The sequence below is a fragment of the Staurois parvus genome, unplaced genomic scaffold (assembly GCF_062004578.1).
Source record: "Staurois parvus isolate SC_StPar_1 unplaced genomic scaffold, SC_StPar_1.0 ptg000175l, whole genome shotgun sequence".
In the NCBI taxonomy this organism is placed as follows: domain Eukaryota; kingdom Metazoa; phylum Chordata; class Amphibia; order Anura; family Ranidae; genus Staurois; species Staurois parvus.
In genome coordinates, this window is record NW_028317971.1 from 1,705,773 (window position 1) to 1,728,616 (window position 22,844).

General features: G+C 42.6%; 1 protein-coding gene across 1 annotated transcript in view; it reads right to left on the reverse strand.

Moving 5' to 3' along the window:
* Positions 1 to 22,844, reverse strand: part of LOC149462377 (uncharacterized) — a 459,390-nt gene that overhangs the window by 60,862 nt on the left and 375,684 nt on the right. The window contains exons 90-91 of the mRNA XM_089676871.1: positions 6,303 to 6,356; positions 3,926 to 3,988 (exon numbers count right to left, since the gene is read on the reverse strand). Of these exons, the coding sequence (XP_089532997.1) occupies positions 3,926 to 3,988; positions 6,303 to 6,356 (117 nt within the window). The remainder of the gene's footprint in view (positions 1 to 3,925; positions 3,989 to 6,302; positions 6,357 to 22,844) is intronic.

A 22,844-nucleotide genomic window follows, 5' to 3' on the forward strand; every position in this document is an offset into this window, starting at 1 on the left:
AAGAGATGAAAGGACAGAAAAACGAGAGTAGAAAGGGGTAGTAGCCAAGAAGAAAGAAGAAGTGATGGAAAAAAAAGGGGTCACTCCTCCGGGGCTTCACAATTCCTATCACCAATATTGGATCCATTGGTCCCAACGTTTTGCCAAATTTCTTTTTTGAGTTATGCAGCTAACTTGTTTGTTTGCCTTTAACCATAGTTCAGTTTAGTTTGTGCTTGACAAACTAAAAAGACACTTTTGAACATTTCCAGTGAGTTTTTTGAGTGGTCTTCTGGCAACTTGGGAAGATTTACTTTAGTTATAGAACAGATCATATAGAAAATCCTAATCAAAGCCAGTGTCATGTACCTTACTTGTGAGCCTGATAGCAGGAGGAAGGCCTCTCGTACAGCTCCGGTTCGAGGGCCACTGATGGTGGAACAGCAACCACAAGAGCACGGCGGGGTATGAGTGCCTGTTCAGTGCTGTAGTCTGAGCAGGAATTGCTGGCACTTCACTGGGAGATGGGATGGCTGGACCTGCTGGCGGCAGAGCAGGAAGGCAGGCAGTGGAGCAGGTTGGTAGCAGACTGTACCAACAGGCCCTCGCACATCTGCGCCTGCGCCACTGTGCACTATGGCGAGCATCTTCCTGACAGCCAGTTTATTTTGGGTATTGCCACCATATATGAAACATTGTGCCCATTTGGCCACAACTTCTAAAGCATTAAGGCAAGGCCTAAGGATGTTGATGTGCTTTATAGGTACCATGTTCCACCTCAATAGCATCTTACAGTTCGATTCTAATAAAGCTGTATTAATGGAAATCTATGATACATTATCTGCAATTTTATGCCATTCCTGAAGGTCCATCATTTTCCAAACATTCCAAAGATTCCACTCCCATTGTGACATATGGGGTTGTTTGTGAATAGGTTTAGTAAGCAGCGTATTTATAGTGGAAAATCTCACTTTCAAAGCTTCCCTAGATATGCAGGTTGGCTTGAATATACTGTAGTCTCAGTCAGGGGCCAGCATGTCTGTTTAAATTTCTAATTTAAAAGTAAACTATCTGGAAATATCTAAAGGTTTCCGTGAGGGGGCAAATTAAGGTCTTTTTGAAAGCAGTTCATGCTACATGCTTTCCTCAGCCATCAGGATCAAGTCTGATCTAGGAATTGGTATAAGAGGAGCTCTAAATAAGCTACATGATTCTGGGTAGTGTATTCATTGTATCTGATTGTGTTCTCCTTAACCACACAAGCGGAAATGCTGAACATCTATCCAGGTCAGAATAGAGGGGGATAGTTAGATGGGATATGATGTGCATAGATATAGTTAATTGTATTCCTAAATAGGGAAAAGATTTGGATGCCCACTTGCATACGAAGTAATTAAAATAGATTAGGAATAGTCTTATTGGGAAGGACATGCATAGAAAAACATCATCCTCAAGAAACATACATTTGAGTTCATCTTGGCCACAATTTACACCCTTATTGTTTGGATTGAAATTGATAGCTATTGCGAGGGGCTCCATTGCCACCACAAATAACAAAGGTGATAAGCAGCAACCCTGTTGGGTGCTTCTCTGAATATCTACTGTAGGGGACTTATAAACTTTTACCAAAATTAGGGCCATTTGCATTTTGTAGAGGGCCCAAAGAATATATGGTTAAAGTTGGAACCAAGTTCCATGACAGGAACTTTGCCATCCTTTGTATAGGAGCGTCCCACTTGGAATGGATCACTGCCAGTGCTCTACAATTGATCATGGATTGAATCAGCGCCTATTTAAAAATATTTCATTATAAAAATAGACAAATTGCCCACATTAAAACTTTCCCTCTATTCCCAACCCCCCACCCCCATACATATTCACCCCTTTTTTAAAGAATATTATAATCCATATACACCTGCTCTGTGCTAGGTGTCCATAGCTTTAAAAAAGAAATCCCATAAAATGTAACACATTGGAGAGCAGAACTCCTCATGTCTTTACATTAAGGCATCCAGCCGTACTGAACCTGGGAGAGATGTATCACACTAGCTTTTGGATCATGGAATTCCACAACCTAACTAGTTAATTTCAAACTAAAATAGGGCGAGTGAGCGCAATCTCAGAATAGCAGCTAGCACACAAGGCAATCCTCAACACCAAAAGAAAAAAATAAAATAAAATGGTATGCAGCGCTAATGTCAGGACAGGAATGCTGGAATGGACAGGCAGGCCTATTAACAATGTAACGCACTGACTGACGACAACCACCACCCACAGACCGAAGTCCCTCAGGGCGCGGAGTCTAAGTCCCAGGCTGCCCTTCACCAGGGCCCCTGATGGTGGGGATGGACTTGACACAGCCACAGCCAGGCCCCTGAGACACCCCAGTTGCGGTAATGGCCGCCGCCAATGGCGTGTAGCTGGTGGAAAGGACAATAGAGGAGTCGGGCGGGCCGGGTCGACAACAACGGGACAAAATGGTACAGGACAGCAGACGAGAATCACAGGTCACGGGCCGGGTTAAGCAACGGAGGGTCAGATCAAAGGAGAATACAAAGTATGGTCGAGTCACAAGCCGAGTCAGATACCAGGAGAGTCACGAGAGTCAGAACAGAGTTATAGCAACACCAAGACACAAGACACAAGTGCAAAGAGCATGTGCGGACCACAGGCTTATATGTAATCAGCCACACCCCTCTGGGGGATGGACCTCAGAGACCTGAAGGCATAAAGGATTCCCACCATGCTCTGCAGAAATCCAAGATGGATGCCAGCACATGGAGTAACATAACCTCTGGGAAAAGGTAGGACCTTGACAGCTAAATAGTAAAGCAAACATCCGTATAACCAGAGTGACTGTAAATAGATATGACGGTGTGAACCATCAATCAAACGTAAATAGTCCCAAATGTGATAAAAAGATCGCTCGTTGTCAAAGCGTGGCTCGAAACATGTTAGGGGATCCACTCAACAGATGCCATTAAACCACCAGGGAGCCACTAGCCACCAGGGTACTTCCCTGTTTGACCTGGGCATTGCTTTATATTTGTGAGTTCCCTAATATACCATTTGCTGTTTACTTAATAAAGACATACTTCACCATTATTGCCATTTTGCCCTTGGCTCGTTATTTGCGAGCCCCATCAAGGTGGAGCGATTTGGAGGAGTACTATTGGGAGAGGACTCCGTTGGACCTGCCGGCGAAACCTGAGATGACCCTGGAGAGTGTTTCCCACCATTCCTGGGGGTCTTACATGGTGACCGGATGCAGTCCTGTTTGCTGACCAGGCCCTAATGTCCACCATTATACATACAACGTTCAGTTTGTATGTCTTTGTGGTAAGCGCATTAATTTACTGGATTCTTCCACAAGCCTGACTGGATTTGCAATATACTTATTACCACTGTGGCATTGCCGATCTTTCACCTTTATCTTTTTATCACATTTGGGACTATTTACGTTTGATTGATGGTTCACAACGTCTTATCTATTTACAGTCACTCTGGTTATATGAATGTTTGCTTTACTATTTAGCGCTGCATGCCATTTTATTTTATAACTAGTTAATTTGGTTAATTATTTAATTTAATTTAATGTTGTAGTACGAAGAAAACATTGTAGAGAAAATGTATGTTTAGAAATAGTGTGGCATTTTGACGCCTGTTTAATGTTTTTATTATTGAAAAGATGTTCTCTTTTACCCAATGTGAGCATTGGCTTTAACACATTTATTTGTACTAAAATGCAAGATCAAAAACATTATCTTGTAATAAAAGCAAGGTAACAATGCTAGTACTTTATTGCATATAATGTAGCAACTAACCAATCTTATTCTTAAAATGTCTAACAGCAAAGGACAGGCACAGTTACAGTCAGGTTATATTACAAACCTGATATTTGAGTCTTTATTAATTTAGCTATAGGCAGAGGTTTCATCTCACTAACCTTTGGTCCTGATGGACCTAGAGAGCCAGGTAGACCAGGATCTCCTTGTCCTCCAATTTCACCCTGCATGTAGATATAAATAGAACTTTAGATATGTGATTGCTTGGTGATATAGGGATTTTGGGTAACAGTAGTTCAAAGGCTGTTTAAGATTGTCCCTTTGTCAAGTAGGACAAAAACATTGTTTAAATTTCTTCCAGAAAGCTGAAAAAGTGTGTACTTTTGCATGTAAACACTATTATAGCAGTTTGTTCATGGCACAGACAATTAGCTTTCAGGCATACATTCTGAAAGTCATTAAATAACACGCAGCTATGGAAAAGTCCAGAGGAAATGATTAGGTCTGAAAGGATAGGATAAAATGTAAAAATGATCAAATTTATACCAAAAGAAAATATAACTTTGAAATGGATCTGGGATGTGTTGGTGCATGACTTTAATTGGTGCTGTTACAGTCACGCACCGATAATTCTCTGCTAAAGCCTTGTCTTGAAATGTTCCCTCATTTTTTTCATGTTTGCAGAGATAAATCTGAAGTTTAGTTCATTGTTTCTTGACCTCTTCCTCACTGCAGAAAGCCTGTCAGACTGCTATCCCCATTACATTCACTTTTTGGAAACATATTTTACAGTCTCAGGTTGTTGCACAGAAGTATAAGGGCCCATGCATATGTTAATCACAGACAAGAAGCTTTTAACTTTCCAGATTACAAAGCAATTCCATTAAAGTGTCCACATGCATTACTCTTTGTGGCCCCATCTATTAAAACTGCTGAGCCAAAATTATAAAAATAGAATTCAGTGAATTACTAGAAACTGGTATCAGCAATACAAAAAACCTACTGGTAGCTAATCTCTAAAATTCAAATCCATCATACACATTTGGAGGTGGTCCAACATAGTTAGGCCTTGAATTTTGGCCAGGGATGAGGAATAATGTGGTACATAACCTGTTTACATGTGGACATTTTACCTTCTGAAAGTATGAAAACATACTCAGGGCTGTCAAATCTTTATTAATCACTTCTTAGCAACTATGTACAAAAAAGGGTGGACTAGCAAAAATATAGCACTGTCCCTTTTTGGTGTACCTCAGAATCCTCCTCTTCAACCAGCTGTGCTCAGGGTATCCCTGAACAAGGAGGTCCCAGAGCTTGCAATTAAACAGTCCCAGGTGAAGACTAGTTGGGTATTGCATTTTACAGCTCTTTCCCCTTATCTGGCCCAAGGGGTGTAGGAGTACTCACACTGTCCTCGCCTGCTAGAGGGGTGGGTTGGTGGCTGCCTCCAGGCTTTACGCTAACAGGTTGTCCACCCCAGGAGACACAGGGGCAGTAGAGATCTTACCATCCAGCAACCAGCCTGTAATTAGGCAGTCCTCCCAGGCTCCACACTCCAGCCTTCTCTCAATCCATCTTCCAGCCCACTCCTCTGCTCCTCGTGCTCTCTCCTATTTGCTGGTTGCCCTCGTCTCAATGCCCAGCCTCCTGCCAGGGGAGTTGCCAAGGTCCTTCAAACATGCAAAACAGGGCCTCCTCCCCTGTTGCAGAAAGTTCTCTAGTTTCTGGAAAGGTGGGAGCGCTCCAGAAGCTTTGACCTGTAGAAACTCACAGCCTGCACTGAGGTGAACTCCTGCCTCACTCCCAGGCTGAGTCATCGCAGGCTGCTACTCAACCTCTACCTATAAAAAGAAAACAAAACCTATCTTGCTAACCTGAAGGGCATTACATCAGCATACCCAACTGTCTAGAGTCTATAGCTGTTATGATATATGGCTAGTTGTTCACATCATAACAACTTCCAAGATCTGGAGGAAAGGATAACTAATTGCATTGTGACCACAATTTCTGGACACACCATAAAATACCATTATAGATGTTATTTAAACAGTTTTTATGTTCTCCATTGTCTTACTTTGCTGAGCAAGAAAGCTGAATTGGGAAATTATTTATTTATAGTGTTCTACTATGGGAAATTGCTTTCTTCCAAAAATTGGGAGATAATCCATTCAACTTTTGACATTATTATATAATATGTCTACTATAATTGTTATTTGAACATGTTTTTCAGCAGTAGGGAAGGGGGCACAGATTTAAACAGTATAAATTTATTTAATTGTACATTATACATTTTAAGTGATCTGTAACAAAGGCTTGGAATGTAGAGTTTCATGTTATACAAGCTAATTAAATGGAATTTTACCCACACCAACTTGATAAAAAATAATATTCTTTAGCAAGGAACATACATTCCACATTAATAATTACCAAAATTAGTGTGTTCTGTAAATTGCCTCCAGCATTGTCCCGGTTTTTTCTTGCTGGAGGTTCTCTTGAATCAGCCTTGAATACAGTGTAAATAAATCAGAATATGCTTACCTTTGTCCCTTTTAAGCCAGGTTCACCTGTTTTGCCAGGGTAGCCTTGCATTCCCTGAGAAATAAAAGATTCCTATGTTAATATACTGGGATACATTTAAGAAGCTCTCTAAATCTCTGCTAAAGAGATTTTTATCCTGCATTCTTGTTTTGTCTGACATCTGTTATGTGGACAGGAAGTCATGGGAAATCTCCCTAGACATCAATAAAAAAAACTGCACTAGAATGCCAAAAGTATTAGGACACCCCTCCAAATAATTGGATTCAGGTGTTCCAATCACCTGCATGGCCACAGGTGTATAGAAATCAAGCACCTAGGCATGCAAACTGCTTCTACAACAATTTGTGAAAGAATGGGTCACTCTCAGGAACTCAGTGAATTCAAGCATGATACCGTGATAGGTTGCCACCTGTGCAATAAGTCCTTCTGTGAAATTTCTTTTGCTACTAAATATTCCACGGCCAACTGTTAGTGGCATTATAACAAAGTGAAAGCAACTGGGAACAACAGCAACTCCCCCCGTAGTGGTAGGCCACGTAAAATGACAGAACGGGGTCAGCACAGTGCGCAGAAGTCACCAACTGTCTGCAGAGTCAATAGCTAAACACCTCTAAACGTTGTGTGGCCTTCAGATTAGCACAACAACAGTGCGTAGAGAGCTTCATGGAATGGGTCTCCACGGCTGAGCAGCTGCATCCAAGCTTTACATCAAGTGCAATGCAAAGCATTGGATGCAGTGGTGTAAAGCATGCCGCCACTAGCCTCTAGAGCAGTGGAGACGTGTTCTCTGGAGTGACCAATCACGCTTCTCTGTCTGGCAATCCGATGAACATGTCTGGGTTTGGCGGTTGCAAGAAGAATTGTACTTGCCTGACTGCATTGTGCCAAGTGTTAAGTTTGGTGGAGGGAGGATTATGGTGGGGGGTTGTTTTTCAGGGGTTGGGCTTGGCCCCTTAGTTCCAGTGAAGGGAAGTCAGCATATCAAGACATTTTGGACAATTTAGTGCTCCCAACTGTTTGGGAACAGTTTGGGGATGGCCCCTTCCTGTTCCAACATGACTCCGCACCAATGAACAAAGCAAGGGCCATAAAGAAATGGACGAACAAGTTTGATATGGAGGAATTTGACATACAGCACACAGTCCTGATAGAACACCTTTGGGATGAATTAGAGTGGAGACTGCGAGCCAGGCCTTCTTGCTCGACGTCAGTGCCTGATCTCACAAATGGGCTTCTAGATGAATGGTCAAACATTCCCACAGACACACCCCTAAACCTTGTGGACAGCCTTCCCAGAAGAGTTGAAGCTGTTAAACATGGGGTGTACTAAAGTGTATGCCCATGGAGGGCCGTGTTTACCTTCTCCGGTGCTCTGTGCATCCCTGTGCAGGCAGTCCCATTCATGCCAATTGGGCTGCAGCGGCTGTAAGGACAGATCTGACATCTGTGCAGATGTAGATGCAAGGTTCCAAACACAGACTGTGAGTTCAGGGACATGCATCTACATGAATGTCAAGTTGGAAGAAGTGGCTGTGTCTATGCAGCTGCTGCATCCCAATTGACATGAATTGGACTGCCTGCACAGGAATGCATGGGGCACCTATGCATTCCCCTGCAGCCACTGTGTCCCAGTTGACATTGATGGGACTGCCTGCATGGGGATGCACAGAACAATTGTGCATCGCTGTGCAGGTAAACACAGTCTTGTTGTAGTATGCCCCCCGTGAGTGAGGCCCTAGGGTTTGTTTAGGCTTGCGGTTGGGGGGTGGCAAAAATGTGCTGTTGAGCTGTGTTTCTGCCACCCGCTAACCGCCCCCCCTTAAGGTGCAATAGGCAGCAGACAGGGGTGTTTACATGCTGCGGCTGCAATGCGTTGCTTTGCACCCACCGAAAGCTACACATTCAAGTCAATGGGGAAGTGCCACAAATGCCCCGCAGTGATGGCAATACACATGGTTGCGGCGCATTTGTCGGTAAAAGTGGGCTTAAAACAGGCAGTGAGGAAGAAGTACATCGCTTCCTCATCGCCTGTCAGTAGGTGCTGGAGTGTGAACATAATGCACATCGGGCTGTTTACTCTACTTCAGTAATGAATGAACAGAAGTGTTCGGTACCGATCGCTCTGTTCATTCAAGGAAAAAAGGGGGCTGGTAAACACTTGTTTACCAGCCCTCCCTCCGCTCTCCATCCAGATACTCACCCATCTCCTGGGCAGCAGCTGCAGCCGACGGGTGGGGGGGAGGTAGAGGCAGCTAGCAGAGCTGCATCGATAGAGCCACCGGGGATCGGTGAAGAGGGGGGACACTAAAAGGAAGGGGGGTCACAAAAGGCAGATTATTTTAATATTTTTGAGCACTGTGTCTGGATGCAATTGCTGGAGGCAGAGGCAGAGGCAGAGGGGGGAAGCGGACAATTGCTGGGGGGATCAGTGGCAGAGAAGGGGGGGGGCATTTTAGTGGCCAGGGCAGCAGGTTAGGTGAAGGGACAGAGAGCAGTAGGTGACAGGCAGGCAGTGGTGGTGGGTGGGAGGGGGAAGTGTCTTATTTGTAGGTGAATAGTTCTGATCAGCAGAATGTCATCCGCTGATCAGAGCTATTGTTTTGTTCAGCAGATTCTGCTGAACAGTTCTGCTACAAGTTCATGGCCACTGGAGTGACCATGAACCAGGGGCAGACAGACAACTCATGGGGCCCCCCGGCAATAGGGGATCATGGGGCCCTTGTGTCCTTGCCCAAACTCAAAAAAGCCTATGAAAAAGGTACCAGGGGCATCTCATGGGGCCCCCTACTGACCCCGGGCCCTCGGGCAGCACCCGAGTTTCCAAATGGTCAGTCCACCCCTGCCATGAACTTATACCAGAAGGAGGAATCAGGTCTGTATGGTGTACAAACCTGGCCAGCAGGAAGCAGTGCTATAGGCAGCGAAAGGGTTAATGAACAGTGCAAAATTATTTGCAAAATAAATCACATTTGCCCTGTATATAAATTGTGACTTGTGTGAGATGAATTTACTACTTGTCTTATATCTCTTTTCAACATCTCTGCAAAATACATAATTCTGATTACTCAGATTTTAACTTCCGTCAAGGGTGTTGTACTCTTATACACATCTGTATAATGTCAAAGTCTATTTTGTAATTATTTTTAACAATGATGAATGAAGAATGTTTAGAGGACCTGAAAGTGCTCAGAACATTAGAAAATTGATGTCAGTAGAATAGTTTATTTTATAAAACGTTTGTGTGCTGTCAGTGGCGGACTGACAAGTCATGGGGCCCCCGGGCAATAAGGGATCATGGGGCCCCTGTGTCCTTGCCCAAACTCAAAAAAGCCTATGAAAAAGTTACCAGGGGCATCTCATGGGGCCCCCTACTGACCCCGGGCCCTCGAGCAGTGCCCGAGTTTCCAAATGGTCAGTCCGCCCCTGTGTGCTGTTAAAGTGGCTCTAAAGCTTTAAGGTTTTTTATCTTAATGCAATCATTGCATGCAGGTAAAAAGGCTTCTGTGTTCAGGATCCCCCCAATACTTATCTGAGCCAGTTCTCGATCCAGTGCTGTACATGAGACCAAGGGCTCTCTCCACTCTCTCCCTCCTCACAAGGCAGTTTGATAGCAGTGAGATCCATTGGCTCCCGCTGTTGTCAATCAAATCCTATGATAAGGAGTGGAGGCAGGGCAAAGCCTCGCAGTCGTTGTCAATGGACGCAGGCAGCGGTGTTCAAGCCCGCATGTGTACCCTCCTTAGCAAGAGGATTGCTGAGGGGGTACTCAAAAGGGAGGAGGAGCCAGGAGCGCTGGCAGGGCATCCAAGAAGTGGAGGATTGGGGCTGCTCTGTACAAAACTATTGCACAGAGCAGGTAGGTATAACTTTTTTTTTTTTTGAAGAAAGGTTTCATATCACTTTATATTTGAATATAGGGGTAATCTATAGCATAATATTTTTAAAGGTGAAAGTTATACCCCACTACCCAGTGAGTCACTGATCCAAACAAGTATGAAGGTAGTGAAGGAACAGCTCCATAAGTTGTTCTAGTCAATACATCAACAGATATTGAAAAAAGTAGAACTTCCTTTCTCAGCTAGGGCTCCTTGAGAGCTTGCTAATGGTTTCTTTAGCAGCTGTAAATTGATCACCTGCCTACACTGATCACTTATATAAGTGGGCAATTTTCTACAGTCATCCAAAGTAAGGGAAACAATTATTGTAAGGAGCAAATTTCCACTGACTTCCAGTGTAAGGTGGGATTACATTGACCACAAATGTATGGGAGATCTTCACTAACCACCGCTGCAAGGGGGCACTACACAAATCATCAGTGTAAGGGGGCACAACACTATCCATTAATGTAAGAAGGCACTAAACTGACAACCAATGTAAGGGGGCTCTACGCTGATCCCAAATTTACGGGGGACTACACCACCACAAATATATGGGGGGATTAAATAATTACTAAAGTGAGGGGGCACTACACTTACCACCAATGTAAAAAGGAACTTCACTGAGATCAGACGTATGGGTTTACTATGCTGACCACCAATCTAAGGGGGGGGGATTTTTTCATTGACAATGTTTACTAACTCTGAATCTTTATTGACCGTTGTTAGTATTAATTGTATTTCAAAATAACTACCAAAAGTTATTTTATTGTGTAAAACAATAGTTTAAAAAAAGATTACGTGCTCTGGGTGTCAAATACTCTGGGAATGCCCCATACTTTAATTTAAAACTTTTTGTAACTTACTCATTACGCAAATATACTGTGAGCTGTTGAAATATTATTGTTCACAGGCATTCAAGAGTTCTTTTGAGGTAAAAAAAAAGTTGAGAAAGCCTGAAGTAGAGGGTAACAACTCTGAGGCAAAGCCTCCAAGCTCAAATGTCTATATGGAATATGAAAAACGGTCCCGATAGAATTCTAAAAGACAATATCCAGCATCTAACATTTAGTGTCAGAGAGTACTGTTTCCATAAATATATTACATAACACACTGCTCAAAAAAATTAAAGGAATACATTGAAAACACATCAGATCTCAGTGGGGAGAAATATCATGCTTGATATCTATACTGATATGGACTGGGTAATGTGTTAGGAATGTAAGGTTGCCCCATCGTTTGATAGAAATGAAAATGGTCAACCTACAGAAGACTTAACTCAAAGACACCCCAAAAATCAAAGTGAAAAAATGATGCAGCAGGCTAATCCATTTTGCTGAAATTTAATTGCAGCAACTCAAAATGGTACTCAGTAGATTGTATGGCCCCCACATGCTTGTATGGATGCCTGACAATGTCAGGGCATGCTCCTAATGAGACGACGGATGGTGTCCTGGGGTATTTCCTCCCAGATGTGGACCAGGGCTTCACTGAGCTCCTGGACAGTCTGAGGTGCAACCTGGCAGCGTCGGATGGACCGAAACATGATTTACCAGAGGTGTTCTATTGGATTTAGGTCAGGCAAGCATGGGGGCCATTCAATGGTATCAAATCCTTCATCCTCCAGGAACTGCCTGCATACTCTCGCCATATGAGACCAAGCATTGTTGTGCATTGGGAGGAACCCAGGGGTCACTGCACCAGTGTAGGGTCTGACAATGGGTATAAGGATTTCATCTTGATACCTGATGGCAGTCAGGGTGCCATTGTCTAGCCTGTAGAGGTCTGTGCATCCCTCCATTGATATGCCTTCCCAGACCATCACTGACCCACCACCAAAATGGTCATGCTTAACGTTCTCCATGGCTTCTTTATACCTTTTCATGTTTGTCACATGTGCTCAGAGTGAACGTGCTCTCATCTGTAAAAAGCGCAGGGCACCAGTAGGGGACCTGCCAATTCTGGTATTCAATGGCAAATGCCAATCAAGCTCTATGGTGCCGGGCAGTGAGCACAGGGCCCACTAGAAGATGTTGGGCCCTCAGGCTACCCTTATGAAGTTTGTTTCTGATTGTTTGGTCAGAGACACCAGTGGCCTGCTGATGGTCATTTTGTAGGGCTCTGGCAGTGCTCATCCTGTTCCTCACAAAAGAGCAGATACCAGTCCTGCTGATGGGTTAAAGACCTTCTACAGCCCTGTCCAGCTCTCCTAGAGTAACTGCCTGTCTCCTGGAATCTCCTCTATGCTCTTGAGACTGTGCTGGGAGACACAGCAAACCTTCTGGCAATGGCACGTATTGAAGTGCCATTCTGGAGGAATTGGACTGCCTGTGCAACTTCTGTAGAGTCCAGGTATCACCTCAGGCTACCAATAGTGACACTGACCATAGCCAAATGCAAAACTAGTGAAAACAGTCAGAAAATAAGTAGGTAAAAAAATGTTATTGGCCTCCACCTGTAAAACCATTCCTGTTTTGGGGGTCATCTCATTGTTGCCCAACTGTTGTTAACTTAACACCAAAGCAGCTGAAACTGATTAACAACCCCCTCTGCTACTTAACTGACCAGATCAGTATCCCAGGAGTTTCATTGACTTCAATCTATAATCTGATTAAAAAGTGTTCCTTTAATTTTTTTGAGCAGTGTATTTATGAGCATGTTTCCTATTGATAAAAAACCTGTAGTCTTAGAAGTATAGATACTGCCATTCTTGAACTCCTTTTGAGACTGCCAGTTGCCCAACTCTCTTATAGATCTAATGTAATCTAAATCACTGACCTAGAACAAGTCTGCAGATCAGGAAAGTAAAAACGAAGTCAGAACCTCTTATCTGCATACTTGTTCTACGTCTATAACTCAGTGGAGAGTAGATTTAATAAACAAGTAGAGGTTATTCCGAGTAGTGAATAAACTGGAGCTGAGTTCACTTTATCCATCCAATCATGTGCAATTAAACATCTTGGTTGTTTTGTCAAAGTGAACAAAGTTTCTCATCGTTTACTAAGCAAAGGGACCATTCGCTTTTCAAAGATATCATTTTTCTTGCTAAATGAATGGCCTCTACCACTATATTAAATCTGAATCTGAAGCTTTAAAACCACTGATTTAGCATGACACCACATCAATTAGCATTTTAGAAGGAGCGTCTGGAAGTGGCAGCCTCAATACTTCCTCAGTAAAGATTCTCTTTATTGCATAGAGACATGTAAATTTCAAAAAAAAAAAAAAAGCATTTAAACCATATTTTTCTGGCTATTTGTATCTTTTTTGTTTCTCAATTAGTCCTCTTTAGCATTGTAACATTTACCTTCCTTTGCACAAAAGGCCTTGGGATGCCTGAGTTACCTCAACTGTAATTCAATCAACATTAATTTACTGCAAAGGATGTAGTGACTAATTACTGCCTCTTAGTTGTGAATTGCCATAGGCAATAAGCACCTTTGCATTTGCCATATGTCTGAAATTTCTAGATAGAAGTGCTGTATGCCCACTCAAATGACACTATTCATGATAAAAAAAAGTCAATGAATTAAAAGTGTAGCAGAGAAGGGGAAACACATAAATAGAGCTGATGATAATTACATCCATTTCATGTATATTATATGCCAACACAAGAAAGTGTGTAGGCAGACTAAAGCATGGCTATTTGATAGAGGGGATCACACTGCGTGTTATTGCAAACAAAGTAGCTTTAACTGCTGAACAGGTGGCAGTGGAAAATACTATTTACAAAAGTGCAGGTAAATGGTTTTCTTATAGGCTCATAAAGCACAGGTAAACCGTACATTCGCAGAAGATACAAATTGCAGCTTAATTCTGCTGTCACTGCGATATCCTTTCTACAAGCACAGATGTGTTATATACGGTACATAATGTTTACTTGCCAGAGGCTGGTGTCCATAAGCAGATGACACAAATGCAGCAGTCTTGGTATAGCAGGGAGATATACAGACTCTGATAGTCTTTCTTTACAAATGCAGCAACAGTGATGATAGGCAGGACTTCAGAGGATCCCTTCTGTCCGTGAGGTTGGAACACTCTCCCTAAGTAAAGCCTAGCTTGCCCTCACAAGGCTGGATATCTGTCCCTTTCTATATACACACAAGAGCTCCTCACAATGGTGGCTGGGCTCCATTTATATAGGAGAGCCAATACAAAATGGCCACTCAAATCTCGAGAGAGTTTGTGCCCAGTCTGAGCACAAGGCTTTCCCAAAATAGCTACTAGAGAGAAATACAGAGAACAGCTAATCCTCTACAGGTTACCACAAAACAGCAAGAACCACAGACAACTATTTGCATAAAACACAACGTTTCTGCATGAAAAGTGAGTATGATAAAATTACTCAATAACTAAAAGTGTCAATCTGCGCTGTCATCCAAAAACAAAACCAGAATTTAAGGTGTATAAAGGATGCAAAAGCTGAACACCTATAGGTTTTTCACATAACCCAATAGTTGAACAAAAAAAAGTAATCAAGTGCAGCGCAACCCAATGTGCAAATCTATACATATAATAATAATAATAATGTGAACATATGTGCAATGTTCATAAAGTGAATGTCCATCAAATCCCAATGATAGAAACTGTTCCCATACACCAATTCTTGATTCTGTATAATCCTGGTATTCCTCAATGTGTGACAAACCACCTTCACCAGAAGAATTGTCTGCTCACCTTTAAAAATTGACCCCCTGAGCCAACAGGTTTTCACATGCGCTTTCCCTTTAATATGGCATATGGAAGCTCGAGGTTTAGTCCTTCAGTGTCCCAGTACACTCCCAGTATTATCCATTCATCATACAATAGAAAAAAGAGAGCCCATGATGTTCTCCATATAGTACGTTTAATTAAAGAAATAACCTAGGGGGCAATTTATTAGATTGCAATGTAATTGTTCCTCGGAGGCAGAATTTATACAACAGTCAGAAATTCTGGTTAGTAGGTTTATTCAGAAAGATTATAGGAGGTTTGTAATTGAGGAGGAGAAACAATAGGTTAAGGGATTGGACAGAAAGTAATTGATCAATGATAATCGCAAAGAAGCTAGGGAAGGGCTTGAATTAGTATTGTACTTGATTATAATATACAGTTTAGAGACATAGAAAAAATTATTAGAAAGCATTGGATGATCCTTCAAAGGGATAATGTATTGGGTCCCTTATTACCACCTCTACCCAAGTTTATTTATCGTAAAGCGCCCACATTGAGAGATAAGATAGCTCCGGGTGTCATAGATCCCACCATGAGAAGGAAAAATGGTATGTTTCCTAACATGGCTGGTTTCTATGGATGTGGGAGATGTGTAGCTTGTAGGTGTGCTACATCCAATTTTTGAAAAAACAAAAGGAGTTTGTGGCTACAGCCACTGGAAAGCATTATAGGGTTAGAGATCTTATTACATGTATGTCTAAAGGGCTAGTCTATATGTTAGGATGCCCCTGTAAGATTCAATATGTGGGGAGGACTACTAGGCAGCAATCTATGAGGTTGAGAAAACACATGAATGATATTAAGAAAGGAGAATAAAATCATAGTGTGTCTAAACATTTTAGAGATGTTCATTACCAGGATCCCAGTGTTCTAAAATTTTGGGGTAAAGTTGTTAGGAGTTGGAGGGGAGGTAATTATATGAGAAGTACCAGCCGCAGACAATCCTTTTGAATCTGTGAGACTAAAGTTATGGTCCCTACTGGTCATAATTTGGATTTGGATCTGAATTGTTTTATTGGTGATAGGTAATTCATTAGGTGCATAAATTATTTTATTTTTATTCTTATTGATTTTTTAAATTATATTTATTTGTAATAAAATTATTTATGCGTTTGTTACTATTTGAAGATGACCGCGTAATTGCATGATTTATTTACATTTGAGTGGCCTTTGATAGTGTTCCCATATGTGGAAGTAGTTTTTTTCAGTTGCTGATTTAGCTTACTTCCGTTCTTATAATTCTGGTCAATGTGGAGTGGTTATTGACTGTCGTGTGACTGGTGTGGAGGATATTTAGGAGCGGGTTTGGTATCAGCTCCACACCAACTGAGAAAGTCCCCCTTTTGGACGATTTGCGTGTAGGAGGGTGGCCATTACGTGGCCATCTTACCTTACCTTAGCTTACTTTGGTAACGCTGACTATTGGGCTTGTAAATTCGCACAGTGGAGTGTTTTTTATTGTAAGTGTATTCCCATTTCTTTTATTAAATGTGCTATATGGAGAACATTATGGGCTCTCTTTTTTCCATTGTATGATGGATGGATAATACTGGGAGTGTACTGGGACACTGAAGAACTAAACCTAGAGCTTCCATATCCCCTTAAAGGGAAAGCGCATGTGACTACCTGTTGGCTCAGGGGGTAAATTTTTAAAGGTGAGCGGCCAATTCTTCTGGTGAAGGTGGTTTGTCACACATTGAGGAATACCAGGATTATACAGAATCATGGAGTGGTGTATGGGAACAGTTTCTATCATGTGGATTTGATGGATATTCACTTTATGAACATTGCACATATGTTCACATCATATGTATAAATTTGCACTTTGGGTTGCGCTGTACTTGACTATTTACAGTATTTTGTTCATGATACAATTACTGTCCCACTTCTCTTCACAGCCAGCGAGATTATTGCTGACACTGTTAACTGCATGTAAGGGGACTGCCTACATCCCCCCCCACACACACACACACACTTATGGAATGCAGTCCTCAGCATTCATCTAGGTAAGGCAGTTATTACAAGGTTCAAATATAGCAAGCAGAAAAACAGTCAACACCAAACAGTTCAAGTAACATAGTCAGAATACTTGACAGGTTTCTATCCCCTGGTAGTGCTCTGGGCAAGCGAGGCTCTGGGTCTTGCATTTTTCCATCTCCAGTAGAGGAAACAGGGTACAGTTTTTCCTCTGCAACAGGTCAGCAGGTGATACTTCATCCACAAGAGGCTCATCTTCAACACGAGTGGAAGAAGCTTGCACATCAAGTTCCCCTACAGTCAGGTTCCATCCAGTAGTAGAAGCCTGATTCTCTGTAGCTCTCTCAGCTGAGGATACGTTCTCCACTGGTGGTAGAGGGGACAGGTACCATTCTGTAGAGTTACTATTGAGAACTTCCTGCTCGTTATCACATCTGGCAGATGGAGGAAAGACAGGAGTGGGATTAGCCTATAGTGAATCAGCAGTGAACACACAGGGGTGAAGTAGGTTACGTTGTAGTCTCTTGAGAGGCCCATCTGGCTTCTCTGAAACAACATCGTATATGGGCCATCTAGGAAAAGGTTGCTGCTCGACTCAGTATGGACAGGGCTCCCTCTTGGGCTCCAGCTTAATGCTCCTAAAGTGTTTAGGGTTGTACACCAAGACTCTGTCTCCAGGCTTTAAGGGCAACAATTTAACGGTACTTTCTTCAGCCAAATCCTAATTCTCCAGCAACATTTGTTTGGTTTGAGCCAGGCGGTGCCAGTGATCTTTGACCCACTCATCAGGGGTCCTTGTCGTGATGGGCTCTGGACTTTCAAAAAGTAAGTCCACAGGCAAATGACCACAATGGCCAAGCAGCCAAACATCAAAACATTAGGATTATTACTGGTGGTTTTATGCACAGTCTAATTGCAAGCCCAAACTACATCTCCTACATACTGTGGGCAGCGTTCATGATGCTCTTGCTCTAAGGTATGAATCAGTCCCAACAATGTGCGATTAAAATGTTTGCAGACCCCATTCCCTTGAGGATGGTATGGGGTAGTATTGGATTTCCGAATACCACTGAGGCGGCACAGTTCAGGAAACACCTGAGACTTGAAGATTGGGCCTTGATCAGACAAAATCCTTTTGGGACACCCGTAGGGCTGCACCACGTGTTTCCAGAAATATATAAACATAACTATATGCAGCGCTACAAACAACAGTAATATTGCATAAAAATATTAGCCATATAGATGCATGATTATCAATAAGAACGTGCCAAGGGTAAATAGCGCTAAATGGCACTGAGACTAATGATGTAAAACAATGTCCAAGGTGCATATAGTGACATTGGTGACAAAGTCAATATAGCCAATAGTGAAAAGGCATGGTGAAAAATCTGTGACTCCTGTGGCTTTGAAAAGTGGATGTTGATTGCACTAACCAGATAGCGCAATCTCTTGTGCATTGGAGTATATTATGACCTACTCCTGGTCATCTGGATCTGGAACACTGCAACATGAAGGGTCATCAGGCCAGCAACATCCAGACAACACACATCAGAGGGGGATAGCCCATCTCCAGGTATCCAATCATCAGCCACCAGGGGGACCATATACATTCTCATACGTCAGGTCAGCAGATATCACCTTAGGAGAGGGGGGGCTCACAGAATAAACAAGCCCAAGAGAGAAGTCTCCAATAGTGTAGTAGTTTATTGAAAAGTATAATAGATAAGAACAGGTGGATAGACTTACATCAATATTATCCAAGATGGCCGCCGGCCGTCCATATGAGCCGTGCGGAATGTGGTCACTGCATAGGGGCACCTCTCTAACGCGTTTCGTGTGAGTACACTTTGTCACTCCCTTTAACAAATGCAGTGACCACATTCTGCACAGCTCATATGGACGGCCGGCGGCCATCTCGGATAATATTGATGTAAGTCTATGCTGCTGCATTTTTGGAAAGGGTCAGGGACTTTTTTTAAAAGGAAAAAACAGCCTTTTTGCTACAACAGAGTTCAATGGAGAATCTGCTGAAATGCACGGTAGTGCATTTTTGCCACATTTTGCCTTTTGCATTTTGCATTTTTATTCTGCCCACCAAAAAAAATTCCACTTTAAAAAAAAAAAGAGCTGAACAAAAATGCAAGATTCAGTAAAAAAGCGTCAAAAATGAGTGTAGAAAAACACATAACGAACTGCGAAAAGCAATGGAAAATGGACAAAAGCAAACTGCATAGGTATGAACGGAGCCTAAATCAGGCAGGGCGGATTGCAAAGAAGCACAAGCAGCTTCCACTTCAGGGCAAAGATCAATGATGCAGCTTTTAGGTACTGTATATAAATCTGCAATGGCCAAGTCAGTGGGCACTAGGATAGGGGTGGGCCCCAGGTTAACAAGTTATACCATTACTTGTCCCTGCTGGACACCAGACAGAGACTTGGCTATTAACTATTCACCTTTTATCTCTAGATCGCATTGTGGTTCTACTTTCACAGTGGCTCCTCTTACATGTCTTCTAGCTATCACTGGAAGGGGGCACACCAGCTCCTGACCAGGGGGAATGGTGACCCGATGACAGGTAGGGAGGCGGATGACTCCAACTTTTTCTGTATGTTTGTGACCCTGTGTCTGAGCAGCTCAGCAAGCATTAATCAGATTCTGGATTTGAGTTCCTGACTGTTCAGATGCCTGTGATGAAGTCTCACAAAGAAGGTGCATTGTCCAATTCCTTCAAGATGTTCATTCCCAACACCACTGGAATTTCTGGGAAGGAAGCCTCCCTGACCACTACCACTACCCGTGTGAGAACTGTCCATAGACCTTCATGGACAACCAGGTGACCCATACCACTGGAATAGGCAGGTTGTTGGCAGCTTTCAGATGGAGCCAGGAGGGGTCTAAAATCAAGGTCTGCCCAAAATGTTGCTGATAAAAGTTACAGGCCATAGTGGCAACCTCTGATCCGGTGTCTATCAGACAATTAGCTGGCCTGCCATTGAAAGTTACAGTTACCACTGGACAAGAGGATATGATCGTAGGAGTTCCTGGAGATGTGGCCTAATCGTTCACACTGCCAACATCTGCAATCGGTATTGGAGTTTCTCCGGAGTGGATCGCTCGGAGCGCTTGGGTGGTTACCCCATTCCGAATTTGATGACATTTCCTGTTGGAGGGAGGTCAAAGAATTAGCTAGGTCTTTTGCGATTTTTTTCTCTTGAAGACAATTCAACATTTGGGGTTGGTGAGGGGCATGAAACAGTCGCTTCCTCGCTCTTAAATGGCCACCTGACTCCATGAGTGGTGGTAACCTGGCATTTTGCAGTAGCCTGTTCATGCTCCATCTCTTCCTGTTCCCTCTCAATGGCCTCTTTCAGGATGACAGCGAATTTTACTGTGCCATCAGCCCTCACTCTGTCCCTTAAGGCTCTCTTTATTACAGAGGACCGGACACCAAAGATGAACTGGTCCCAGATGGTTGATCAGGGTTAGACACTCCTGCTCCAGCAGGTGCCATCTTTTCCTCCAGTCGGCACCAGATTTCCTACAGGGCCACTGCATATTGAGGAATAGTCTCTCACTCATTCTGATTCCGGGTCTAGAATCTCCTCTAGAGTTCTGCGATAGGGGTACTCTGACCATACAAGCTTTCCAACCAAGCCGCAATAGCTTCTCTGCTGTTTCTTTCCTGTTCTGGCAGAACCAACACAGCCCGGCAGGCTTCGCCTTCTAGTGCGTTGAAAGCCAAATCTGCAATGTGTTCCACTGGTATTTGAAACAAGTGGGCTGAGCTGTCCAATCTCTCCACCCAGTGAGCCAGGGGTATATTTGTGCCATTAAATTTAGGGATCAGTGTCAAAGCTGCTCCATAAGGTGCCATGGTTAACACTCTAATTGCTCCCACCACTATGGATGATGGTTCTGACATCCTGCCGACTACACCAAAATGTAGACAGGCTAAAGCATGGCTATTTAATCGAGGGGATCACACTGCATGTTATTGCAAACAAAGTAGCTTTAATTGTTGGATAGGCAGCAGTGGAAAATACTATTTACAAAAGTGCAGATAAATAGTTTTCTTATAGGCTTATAAAGCACAGGTACACAGTACATTCACAGAAGATATATATTGCAGCTTAATTCTGCCAGCACTGCGATATCCTCGCTACAAGCACAGATGTGTTATATACAGCACATAATGCTGGGTAACTGTCCCTTTCTATATACACACAAGAACTCCTCAACATGGTGGCTGGGCTCCGTTTATATAGGAGAGCAACACAAAAGCCGCTCAACTCTCAAGAGAATTGTGCCCAATCAGAGTACAAGGCTTCCCAAAAATGGCTTCTGGAGAGAAATACAGAGGACAACTAATCCTCTACAGGTTACCACAGAACAGCAAGAACCACAAACAACTATTTTCATAAAACACAACATTCCTGCATGAAAAAGTGAGTAGGATATAATTACTGTCCCACTTCTCTCAGCCAGCGAGGTTATTGCTGACACTGTTAACTGTATGTTAGGGGACTGTCTACAAGCAAACCTGCACCATTTCTAATATTATGGTACACCAATCACCAAGGCACTTTTTACAACCTGAAGAGATCACTATTTGGTTTATGGAGAACTAGGTCAGTCTTGTGGTCAGTTGCCAGCTCTATAGCAAAGAAGGATTGCACCTAAATGAGGAGGGAGCAGCTCTGTTGGGAGAAAAGATGTTCAGTGGAGGGAGCAGTAAGGTATACTGTGCAGTACAAGGGATAAAGGGTGCAGATGTGGGCAAAGTCTGGTTAATAAAATGGAAGAACTAAAACTTCTGCTATATGAGGAGGATTTTGGATTTGTGGTATTATCAGAAACCTGGTTTGACAGCTCACATGACTGGCTTGCGACTGTCCAGGGGTACTGCCTGTATAGGAGGAACAGGGTAGATAGAACAGGTGGAGGGGTGTGCCTGTATATCAGGGGTGATTTGAAATGAATATGAGACAGGACATTGCAAAGAGAGCTAGTGATGAAATTAAGTCTTTGTGGCTGGTATATATTTATAGGCCCCCTAATGTTAAAGATGAGCAAGAGACCCATCTAGTTTTTAGAGATGGCAGGGAGGCAGGGCATATAATCATGGCGGACTTCAACTATCTTGACATTGATTGGCAGATGGAACTACTCACTCAACTAAGGCCTGTTGTTTTTTGCATGTGATGCAGGACACTTTCATGAGTCCAATGGTGGAAGCCCCAACTAGAATAATGCTTTGCTGCAGCTACTAATTACAAACAACACTTATTGCAGATGTGAAAGTAAGGGATAACTTAGGAAACAGTGTTCACAGAGTAGTAAATTATATTCAAAGGTGACATAACCAGGTAGCACATGGTAGGACATAAATGCTAAATTTCAAAAGAGCCAACTTTACTAAGCTTTAATTCGTACTACATGACTCTAAATGGGATCAAATTCTTTAATGAAGAACACTGAAGAGAAGTAGGAGTGCTGTAAGGACATATTAGACAACTGCATTTGTCAGTGTATTCCAATGGGCAGCAAATATAAAAGAACAAAAATTAAATCTTGGAGGCTAAATACTAATGTAAAAAGGCATATTAAAGAAAAAATGTCAAATATATTAATAGTAAAAAGGTAAGGTTGGAACATATTGGCCCCATAAAAGATGACCAAGAGGAAGTTGGTCACAAATGACAGGCAGAAGGCAACTGTATTACAGTAAATACAATCTTCACCTCAGTTTATTAAAAGTCAGAGGAGGAGTATAATAAACAAGACAGTAATGTTATTAACATTATATTGAGATTAACAATGTGGCTGACAGAGACCAGTGTTCATAAAAGACTAGAAAATGTTAATGTGAAGAAATCATCAGGATCGAATGGCTTACACCTGAGAATTGTCAAAGAGCATAGCCAGGCAAATATTTCTAATTTTTAAAGAAAGCTTACTGACTGGAATAGTATCGAG